This window comes from Eutrigla gurnardus, assembly GCF_963514095.1.
Source record: "Eutrigla gurnardus genome assembly, chromosome: 21".
NCBI classification, from domain to species: domain Eukaryota; kingdom Metazoa; phylum Chordata; class Actinopteri; order Perciformes; family Triglidae; genus Eutrigla; species Eutrigla gurnardus.
This window is the reverse complement of record NC_139932.1, coordinates 3,109,262-3,121,333: the sequence shown is the minus strand read 5'-3', so window position 1 is coordinate 3,121,333 and position 12,072 is coordinate 3,109,262. Positions and strand designations below refer to the sequence as shown.

Sequence of the window (12,072 nt, the reverse complement as noted above, 5' to 3'; positions counted from 1 at the left end):
TTTCCATGGTAACAACTGCAGCCGTTGTGCATGTGCATGTGTGTGTGTGTGTGTGTGCGTGTTGGGGATGTGTGATGTGACAGCAGTAGGATGGGCTTCATCAGCTCATTATACTGTTATTAATCTCATATGCATGCAGACGACTGTTTGACCTTTGGGACTATAAACAGGAAGCAGCAGTGCAGTAGTAGTATTAGTAGTATTAGTAGTATTAGGAGTAGTACTACTGATGATAACAGCACGAGTATTCGTGTTTAACTCCCATTAGTCATTATTCTTACTGAAAATGTTTTTCTTAAATTACTTAATAATACGTGAATTAATTAATCATTCTTATAAAAACCTGGTTCTTGTTTCTCTGGTTCTACATGGTTTTGGTTGGTTCTGGTCTCTGGTTCTACATGGTTTTGGTTGGTTCTTGTTTCTCTGGTTCTACATGGTTTTGGTTGGTTCTGGTCTCTGGTTCTACACAGTTTTGGTTGGTTCTTGTTTCTCTGGTTCTGCATAGTCTTGGTTGGTTCTTGTTTCTCTGGTTCTGTATATTTTGGTTGGTTCTTGTTTCTCTGGTTCTACATGGTTTTGGTTGGTTCTGGTCTCTGGTTCTACATATTTCTGGTTGGTTCTTGTTTCTCTGGTTCTGCATAGTATTGGTCAGTTCTTGTTTCTCTGGTTCTGTATATTTTGGTTGGTTCTTGTTTCTCTGGTTCTACATGGTTTTGGTTGGTTCTGCTCTCTGGTTCTACATAGTTTTGGTTGGTTCTTGTTTCTCTGGTTCTACATGGTTTTGGTTGGTTCTGCTCTCTGGTTCTACATAGTTTTGGTTGGTTCTTGTTTCTCTGGTTCTGCATATTTTGGTTGGTTCTGGTCTCTCTGGTTCGACATAGTTTTGGTTAGTTCTGGTCTCTCTGGTTCTCCATGGGTTTGGTTGGTCCTGGTTTAGTGGTGGAAGTAGACCTACGTGTAGCAGCAGTAGTTTTACTATAAATTGATTATTATGTATTATATTTATAGCAGCTGGTTTTATTGTTGATGATCTATTACTTTTGTTATATCAGCAGTAATAATAGCATTTTCCCAGAAACTAGATAGATAGATAGATAGATAGATAGATAGATAGATAGATAGATAGATAGATAGATAGATAGATAGATAGATAGATAGATAGATAGATAGATATTTCTTACACAATATATAAATCCTGAGTTTAATATCTGCTCTTAAACCTGCTATTGAGCAAGTTCTGTAGTAGTACAACATACATACATAAACAGTGAGCACAGATAAATACAGTATGGCCACTGACCTGCCATGCTGTTTTCCTGCTGTGCTGCCATGTTGTCTCCAGCAGGGGGCGAAACAGACTCAGATACAGCAGATAACCTGTGTGAACAGCAGGGGGCAGCACAGTTCAGATCAAATCAAAATCTCAGTTATATAACAACACATTTTTATCATGCCTGTGTTTACAGAGAGAGATCGATACCCGTGTTTAAAAGGCAGCACGTTCACCTGCATTCTAGTGCAGTTATGGTAATATCACTGTTAATACTTTCAACAGACACACACACACACACACACACACACACACACACACACACACACACACACACACACACACACACACACACACACATTAATCCCCTGTAATCTGCTGCTGGGACACTGACCCACATGTCTGACCACTTCCTGCTGATCGAGGACTCACAACGCTCCGATCTCAGTGACATCACAGAGAACAGCTGTTTGCTTATTGGTCCACACACTGGCAGGGAAAAACTATGAGTATACATACTTGTACTGTATTACAACCAAGTCAGATTTGCTTAAAAAATGTGGTGTTCTTTGAAACTAATTATTACTACTATAAAAATAATAGTAGTACCATGTTGAAATGATTGAATGCTTTATTATATGCTAGTACAAAGTATAGTAATACCATCAAGACCAAAACATTTAATAAAATAATTAAATTGTGTTTTTATCTGTTGATATCACTTTTCTCAAGTACTTCACAGGTACACATTATGATAAAACTATTTGCCCTTTTTATTTGGCTTTTATATACACCAACACCGTCTAAATATTAATAATCATATAAAGTATATGATACATATAATCAGCTGATAATATCATCTCTAGTACTTACAATAACATCATAATACCCTGGTATAATATGTATTTGATACTATTCTGGCTGTTCAAAAAATACTAGAAGTAACTTGTGTACTGTTACTGCATCTACTGTAATATTTATTTTTTCAGTTTAGCATTAATCCTCCATTTTTATTTTTATGTTATTCATTTTCATTGTAATTTTGTATTTTCCTTGGAAAGGGGATATATAAGTAAATAAAGTTTGTTTTTAATAATATATATTTATCGTCTGTGTTCCTGGAAGAATTCATACTAATATATTATCCAAGTTTGGATAACCCCGATGTCATGGTAACGTCATCATCAGAGTTATCCTGGTGGCATTATGGGAAATATAGGATTCTGTGTTTTGGGAGTTTGACTCACTACAGACTAAACGTCAGCTATGTCGACCTGCAGTACTACCTCTGCTACTTCTTATAGTGTATCAGTACTGCTTGAAGCACACACACACACACACACACACACACACACACACACACACACACACACACACACACACACACACACACACACACACACATGCCTGCCTCCTTCCTTCCTTCCTTCCACCTTCCTTCCCTCCCTCCCTTCCTTTATTTACACTTTACCTCCATGCCTCCTTCCTTCCTTCCTTCCTTTATTTACATCTTCCCTCCTTCCTTCCTTATTTCTCTCCTTTTTATTGACACCCTCCCTGCATGCATCCTTTTCCATTTTCCATTTCATTACTTTTCCTCCATCCATCCATTCATCCATCCATCCCTTACCATCCATCTCCATCCATCTCCATCCATCCATCCATTCATCCATCCATCCCTTACCATCCATCCATTCATCCATCCATCCATCCCTCCATCCATCCATCCTTGCTTCCTTCCTTCCCTGCTTCCTTCCTCTCAGATGTCTTCTCTCTCCTCTTTAGCTGCAGACAGTCATCTGTTTATTCCTCTCCTTTACATCCACGTCCTTTTCTTCCTCCGTCCTTCTATCCAGCTGCAAAGAAACACAGTACAAACCAGCAGGGGGATACGGCAACTCTCCGCCATCCCCCCCTCCTCTTCATCCTACCATCTGCGCAGACTCTGCCTCCCCCCTCCTCCCCCCTCCCTCTTCCCTCCTCCTCCACTGCCTCATCTCATGGAGGAGCTTCACATCTGCAGCGCTCTCCCTCCCTCCCTCTCTCTAAGCCGAGCCTCAGGAAGCGTCTCCATGATGGCTTCGGTTTGAGGACGTTGTCCATCTCACGCTTGCTCACAGAGGAAGAGGAGGAGGAGGAAGGAGGAGGAGGAGGTAGAGGAGGTGTAGTTTGTGGCGGCTGCATCTGCATGGAGCTGGGGGGGAGGCGACGCTCGGCTCGGCTTCACCATGATCGCCGTGTCGTTTAAATGTCGCTGCCAGATCCTGCGCAGGGTGAACAAAGGTAGAGAGACGTAGAGAAACACTGGGAGAGAGAGTGTGTGTGTGTGTGTGTGTGTGATGGAGGGCTAAGCATGTTTGCATGTAATACATAAGTGTGTGTGTGTGATGGTCGAGTGGCATTTGGTTTAAACTGCTGACATTGAAAAGAGAGAGAGAAATAATGGTTTATGACCAAAGGCAACTGTGTGTGTGTGTGTGTGTGTGTGTGTGAGAGAGAGAGAGAGAGAGAGAGAGAGAGAGAGAGAGAGAGAGAGAGAGAGAGAGAGAGAGCATGCATTTGAGTGTGTGGCGTGGAAAATGATTTCCTGATGGATTCCTTCAGTCGATGGCTGCAGGTTGATTTGGATGAGAGACCTTTAGAGTGAGTGTGATTAGGGGAGAGAGAGAGAGAGAGAGAGAGAGCGGGGATTGCATCGCTTCTTATTTTGTTTAATGTAATATTAATGGTGTGTATTAATGGAGGAGAAAGGAGGGCAGAGTGAACGCGTGCACGTTTCCGTGACGACGCTCCAGGTGTTTGTTCCTCCTCTTTTCAAACGGTGTGAATGTCGGTGAGAGCGTCCGACGTCAGCGGTGGGAATCATACAAGTACTACAATTACATACGTCCTGAAATGATGCAGTATGTTTAGAATATCGATACTCCAACAGTGTATTACATATATTGTCACACAAAAGATTCTGATGCGATGCTGTATTGATTTAGTCCCCAGCCCTAGAAGAAGCACTGGTTCATTCTTACTCCCGTAAAAGTAGTAATACCACCGTGCTTACGAGGAAGAGTCACAAGTGTTTTTGGTCAGTTGACCTCTGCTGTTGAAGGTCAGACAGCTGCTTATGGACCAGAGGCAGATTCTTGTTGCCTCTAAATGTGAATATTAGCCACATTCTGTCCAACCCAGCTGCTTTAAGAGGCCGTTTGGCTGCTGTTTAGGTCAGTGTGACCTGATTATTAAAATCTGCAGAGGCATATCCAGCTGCCTTCAGCCGGTCGGATATGATGCTGACATCTTTAAATGTCTTGTTTTGTCTGAAATATAGTCTTGTGTCCTGAGTTTGGTTGTGCATTTTATAACTTAGGCTTCTGACTCTTTATCACGTTGTCTTTCTGCTGTTTTGATTCATTTGTTGAGAGAGTTCAGTCTTTTATACGCAGAGAATTTGAAGATTAAACAACTGTAAACAAAAAAAGACTTTTCTTTTGATGTATATATATATATATATATATATTATATATATATATATATATAATTTTGTTGCTATTGTTTGATCTGTAATAGACCAAACCAAGAATCAATTGATTGGCATATGAATGAATAATTAAAGTGTTACTTCCAGACCGGATTTATCCAAGAGCTGCTAGTTTCCATCTTTTCTTCTGGCTAAACAGCTGATGTTCCTTCCATGGTTCCACAGCTGCAGAGGCTTGAAAACCAAACTGCATCTTACTTTTACGATCACAGAATTGACACAACCAACAAAACCTGGTGAGGTTCGGGTTACTGTAAGTGCATCTGTTACCTAATTTAGTCACTGATATAAATTAAAATTGAATTGACTTCAAAAGTCAATTAAATTGATTTCACACACCCATATTGATGAGAAACTAGTTTATGATCCATCAAAAAGGAATACATTTCCCTCAAAACATAATGGCCCGTTTTGTTGTATGGGAAGGTGATTTTTAGGAGACCAGGCTAGCAGACGTCATGAGGTTGTAAGTACAGTTGTGACCTTTATTGGAAGTAGGGTTTCTCTCACATCTTTTCATTTATTCTCAACCAATCTCAGAGTGCTGCTCTCCTCGCATGGTGAGGAGCTTCCTGGTCCTGATATCAGTGGCTTCTCTCTCTGCCTTGGGCCTGGTTCTTACACCAGCAGGGTACACTAAACGTACACTAAGAGTAGGGAGGCTGAGGACGAGGGAGTGTCAGAGCCATTATTACCACGATTAACATGATTTCTGTGTTCTTATCAGTTAAAGTAGTGATGTTAGAGTTTAGAAATACTCTGTTACAAGTAAAAAGGTGGAGCTCACTTTATAAACTAGTACACTCTAAACTTATCTAAGTACAAGTACCTCAAAATTGTACTTGGTAATGTAGTTAGTAATGTTTCCAGGCCTGTCCTGAGCTGAGCAGCCTCCCGTTCACATGATGGGTATTAAATACCACGTTGAACATGTGTGAGTTCATGGCTGTGGAACATCCGACACCAGCATGAAGCTCATCTCTTCCACATCAGGTGTGACCCTGGAAGTGGTACTTGTCAGTAGGAATAAAGCTACCGCAACTGTTATGGTATTAGTACTTTTACTATAACAGAGTATGTTACAGTGTGGTATTAGGCAAAGCAAGGCAAGGCAACTTTATTTGTATAGCACATTTCATACACAAGGCAGACTCAAAGTGCTTCACATCATACAACAAAGTGAAAAAGAAGAATTAAAATAAAATAAAGGCAAAATTAAAAATGCATTACACAAAGAAAAGGAGAATAAAAACATATTTGCAATAATTAAAAACAGTGCAGACATTAAAAGATTAGGCAGAAAGCTATGGTGAACATGAAAGTTTTCAGTCTAGTTGGTGGTCAGAGTCGGGGCAAGTCTTACATCTTCAGGAAGTTTATTAGGACTTTTACTTCAACAGTGTTTTTTAAGGTGTGTTATTGAGTGTTTCTAGTATTTGTATTTTACTGTGTGGTATTAGTCATTTGACCTGTAGCAGATTTTGTTGATGTTGTGGTTCAAGTACTTTTATTGTGATACTGTTTTAAGGTGTATAGACCTGGTAATTGGACCTGCATGTCTATACACCCATTCATACACATCAGGATCTAACTCATTAATACACACATTCACACACACATTCATACACACATTCATACACACATTCATACACATCAGGATCTAACTCATTCATACACACATTCACACACATTCATACACACATTCATACACATCAGGATCTAACTCATTTATACACACATTCACACATTCATACACACATTCATACACATCAGGATCTAACTCATTCATACACACATTCACACATTCATACACACATTCACACATTCATACACACATTCATACACACATTCATACACATCAGGATCTAACTCATTCATACACACATTCACACATTCATACACACATTCATTCACACATTCATACACACATTCATACACACATTCATACACATCAGGATCTAACTCATTTATACACACATTCATACACATTCATACACACATTCATACACATCAGGATCTAACTCATTCATACACACATTCACACATTCATACACACATTCATACACACATTCATACACATCAGGATCTAACTCATTTATACACACATTCATACACATCAGGATCTAACTCATTCATACACACATTCACACACATTCATACACACATTCATACACACATTCATACACACATTCATACACATCAGGATCTAACTCATTCATACACACATTCACACATTCATACACACATTCATACACATCAGGATCTAACTCATTCATACACACATTCACACACATTCATACACACATTCATACACACATTCATACACACATTCACACACATTCATACACACATTCACACACATTCATACACACATTCATACACACATTCACACACATTCATACACACATTCACACACATTCATACACACATTCACACACATTCATACACACATTCATACACATCAGGATCTAACTCATTCATACACACATTCACACACATTCATACACACATTCATACACACATTCATACACACATTCATACACACATTCACACACATTCATACACACCTTCACACACATTCATACACACATTCACACACATTCATACACACATTCATACACACATTCATACACCCATTCATACACATCACATCTAATGGAAGCATTTGGGTCACTTAGGAGTTCAGTATCTTGCCCAAGGACACTTCAGCATGCCGGGATGCAAACCTCTACCTCTGTGCCACAGCCCCCCCAGTAGTAGTAGTATTTGTCCTTTTGCTGTATTTGACAGTGTGGTATTAATACTTTTAATTAAATATCTTAATACTTATGTGTGACCTTGTTTAAAAGTAATATAAGCTCACATTATATTTTATATGAGCATCAGAACAACTTTATTGATGCAGGAGGGTCAAAATTGTTTGTTACATAGGTGCTCTTATATAAAGAAATATAGTAAAAACCTTTATTATGTGCAGAATTCTACAATATATATCACAATAGATGCAGAGAATAGAGTAAATAATAATAATATGTATCCCACAGTGTGCAGTAGAGGTGGGAGAAAGAATCGATTCTATGATGCATCGCCGTGCTTTGTTGAACGATTCTGCATCCATGCACATTTTCTATAAGAAGCACATCAGCTGTAGAGCTGTACTCAAAGAGGAATTGGTTTGAAACATTTGAAGGACAAATTCTCATTATATTAAAATGCAAAATAGAGATGCACGGTGATGTGTGGTGAATCGTTTAATAATGGAATGGTGACTATCTGAATCGTAATGGAAGTGTGAGGTGACTGAGGATTCCCACCACCAGTGTGCAGCATATCCTTATATAGGCGATGTGTGGCGAAGCCGGAGCCTGAAATAGATGATGCTGTCCAACATGTGGAGGAGGCTCAGCTTTCATCTCCAGTTAGCTGTGGTGTGTGTGTGTGTGTGTGTGTGTGTGTGTGTGTGTGTGTGTGTGTGTGTGTGTGTGTGTGTGTGTGTGTGTGTGTTTGTGTTTCTGAGCTCAGCTGCTGGAACCAAACAGAACAGACTAGATGTAGAGCAGATTAGAATAGACCAAAACGACATAAAAAAGAACCAAACGGAAGAGCAAAAACACTGAAATGGAAGAAGACAAAACACAACTCTGCCACGATTCCACTAAAAATGAAAGGTTTGAACCGTCACACAGTCATCAGGTGTTTTTACACAGAGATTCTGCTGCAATCCCACCGTTTATAAAGAACTTTGGTTTGTGTCGTAACGCAAAGCAAAACTTTCCCGCCTCGCTGTGTGACCTCATGAAGAGGCCGGCCCTCCTCGTTTCTCTGTGATGACCTCCGTTGGCGACTCGGAGGAGTAACGATTCTGTCACCACTTTCCGTCTCGGTACCTTTTGTGTAAAAAAGGAGCAAAATGCCCACAAGGAAAAGGAAGCGTAGACGGGGCTATGAAACGGTGCTACACGGGAACAACATGTGTCACTCTCTACTCTACCGCTACTGCACATGTGCAAACATACTACACAGCAGCTGGTGGGCAAACAAGCACACAGTTGTGTACAATAATGTAGCTAACGGTTAACGTTAACGGAGGTTGCATTGAGTTACATTCTCAATACATCAGGCTCTAGTCAATAAAACTTTGTTTTGGGCAAAGGTATGTTATAATGTAGTTGTTTAACGATTCATTCGATTAATCGATGAATCGATTGTCAGTCCTATAGATTCAACTAAATCGATCTGCTAAAATAAATAAATAGAATGAATCGTTTTGGCTACACCAATAATCGATATAAATGCATTTAATCGGATTAATCGTGATTCTTACTTATGATTAATGTTTTAATACGTTTAAGACACTCTCTCCCCTGCCAGCATGTAGTCTACTGAAAAATGTTACAAATAACTGAGCAATGTTTCATTACATTTTTGTATTCAGCATAAAATATTATGCAGGTTTACTTTTTTATAGAATAAATATGTTATTTTTAACCTTTCAGAAGAATACAGATAGTCTCACTCGCATCATTGCATATTTATTTAATGGATATAGAATTTTGGTTACAAGTTACTGAATCGAATCGTGGTTTACAGAATCGAAACGAATCGTTACAAAAAAAAATCATCCTTGAATTGAATCGCCAACTACTGTATCGTTAATCGAATCGAATCGAATCGCTGTGAAGCCAAAGATTCACATCCCTATTATAATGCTATCATGGTGTCTTCAAATGTAATTGTGTAAATATAGTTTTTGGTGGGAAACTTGAATAAATCCAGTTGTTAGAAGGAGATCTTATTATCATATAAACTAGATATTAGAGAGGGACCTTTTTTTAACCTGTTTTTTGTGTCGGATCAGCACTTTTTATCGGCCAATATGCATCTTCTGATATCAGACTGGACATATTTTTTGACACATATAATGTCCATAGCATAACTTTACTATCTTTATGTCATAGAGGTTCAGGTGGCTGACAATAACTATTCATTGGTTAAGTGAGCAATAGTCATTATTGTATTGTTTTTAATGGTATCTGACATGTGGAATTTGAATAAGCTTACTACCTTATACAGTACATTGTGTGGATTTCTTTCAGCCTCTCAGTCCAGTGATCTGGGGAGAGCACAGCTTTCATTCAGTTTATGGCTATCATTTATTTTAGAATCATTACAAGTAAGAGGTGGTTTGAGACTGAGAATATTGTGGGTTTTATTTCATTACCACAAATACAACACCTCCGGTTTCCCAATAATTTTAATCATCAATATTATCCAATCAAATCTCTGTATTCCAATGAATCGTGTCGTGGTTTGTGGCCTAGCTCCGCCTCTGCTTGTATGATGAATTCACCCAGAGTTCTCCCAGCAGACTGCTGAGATTAGACCAGACTTAGATAGACCACTGTGTTCTCCACAGGGATTGGTCGCTGTACTGATGAGGTCATGCCTTTCTGCCAGTAATTTCTTTATTCATAAGCACAGGATGGCTCTACAAGCCTCTCAGCAGCAGCTGTAGACTGCAAAGCAGTTTGTGGAGCTGATAGAGACTAACAAGTAGCATCGTCTGAAGCAATGATGTGAACTTGCATGTGTTCTGGCTAGAGTAGCAGGGTAGGAGCACTGAGATTTTTGTGGTGGAAGCTCTGCAATGTCTGATGACAACAGATGTGAGTACCGATGCATTATGGGAGTCTCTCAATAACATTTCATTTTGACACCAATCAGAAGAGCAGATGCTGACACCTGTGAGGTTTCTGTCTGTTGTGGTTTGTCTGTTTCTGGCGTTAATTTAAAGCTCTGTGATGGTTCGATTGAAGCCTCAGAAACAGTTAAAGGAAAACCAGTTAAACCCACTGCTAGAGCCTCGAAGACAATTGAAGGAGCTGGTAAAGAAACTGGTTGTGACTTGGAGCCACTAAGAGGCATTAGAACATCTAGACCTACCTCTTACGTTAACCTAATCTGACCTAAATCTAGAGTTTAAAGTTCATAAAAGTCCCCAAAAGTTGAGTTGGTAGAGCTTCACAATTGTCCAAAGATCTGAAGCCAGTTAACGCTCCAGCTAGAGCTCCAGAACCTGTTAAAGGAGCTGGTAGAGCATCAGAGCGAGTTAGAGAAACTGGGCAAGCATTGGACACATTCAGAGAACTGGTCATGTTTTATAACCAGTTCAATGAACTGGTAAAGGTCTGGTACCAGTTACTGGGATTGTTAACGCTTTAGAACCAGTTAGAAGAACTGGCTGGGACCACTTTGAGGAAGTGATGGCGTTTTGGAGCTCCATACAGGGACCAATTAAGAGAAATTGGTAGAGAACCTCACAGATTAGATGCGGATCTTCGGAACCCTTTTAGAGCAACGGAGGTCCAGTAACAGGAAACAGGAAATGGCTGAGTTTCAGCACCAGTTACAGGAAGTGTCAGAAGTCATAATAACGTGTGTTTCTTTGTGTTTCAGATGAGGGGCCATACACCAAACACTCTGCCGGGTCAAGACCTCCAGATGGAGCGCTGGCTATCAGGAGGCAGAGTATTCCCGGTAACCCACTTAACCTTTATTATGCTCTTATGGTCTGGTTTGTTTTATTCTCTGTGATCTGTTTGTTCTTCTCTGCGACGTTCCAGCAGCAGATAATTAGCGATAAAGATAAGATCTCTGAAAATAGAACCCTCATGAGCAGAGAGCTGATGTTCTCCATCTGTGTGACCTGCAGGAAGATGCTTGAACATGCAGTTTATCTCCTCCCACCTGGAGCTGGTGGCCCACTTCCAACTATCACACTGCTGCAACCACAACATTGTATCACTGAGCTGAGTCAGCTGTCTCCACATGTCAGTGATAGTAGAGAGCTGTCACAGTGATGGACATCCCCCAGATTGCTGTTTCTACAGTGATGACTGGATTTTAAAGCACTAGTTTGGGAAGGGGAGAGAGGGGATGACACGTAGAAACTTCAAACCCAGGGCCACTGAAGTGAGGCAAACTCAGCTATCCGGCGCCCCCGTTTGGAACCAGTTGAAGTAACTAGTAGAGGTTTGGAACCAGTAACAGTTACTGGTAGAGGTTTGAACCAGTTACACTAACTGGTAGAGGTTTGAACCAGTTACACTAACTGGTAGAGCTTTGGAACCAGTAACAGTTACTGGTAGAGGTTTGAACCAGTTGAAGTAACTGGTAGAGCTTTGGAACAAGTTACAGTTACTAGTAGAGGTTTGGAACCAGTTACACTAACTGGTAGAGGTTTGAACCAGTAACAGTTACTGGTAGA

At 40.0% G+C, this 12,072-nt stretch overlaps 1 protein-coding gene across 6 annotated transcripts in view; it reads left to right on the top strand.

Moving 5' to 3' along the window:
* Nucleotides 1-12,072, top strand: part of grip1 (glutamate receptor interacting protein 1) — an 82,355-nt gene that overhangs the window by 44,089 nt on the left and 26,194 nt on the right. For 5 of the 6 annotated variants that reach the window (XM_084039193.1, XM_084039191.1, XM_084039192.1 and 2 more), the window contains exon 2: nt 11,262-11,342. In XM_084039193.1, the coding sequence (XP_083895319.1) occupies nt 11,262-11,342 (81 nt within the window). Of the gene's footprint in view, nt 1-3,422; nt 3,557-11,261; nt 11,343-12,072 lie in introns of those variants that run through there. The other variant, XM_084039194.1, reaches the window with a different exon arrangement.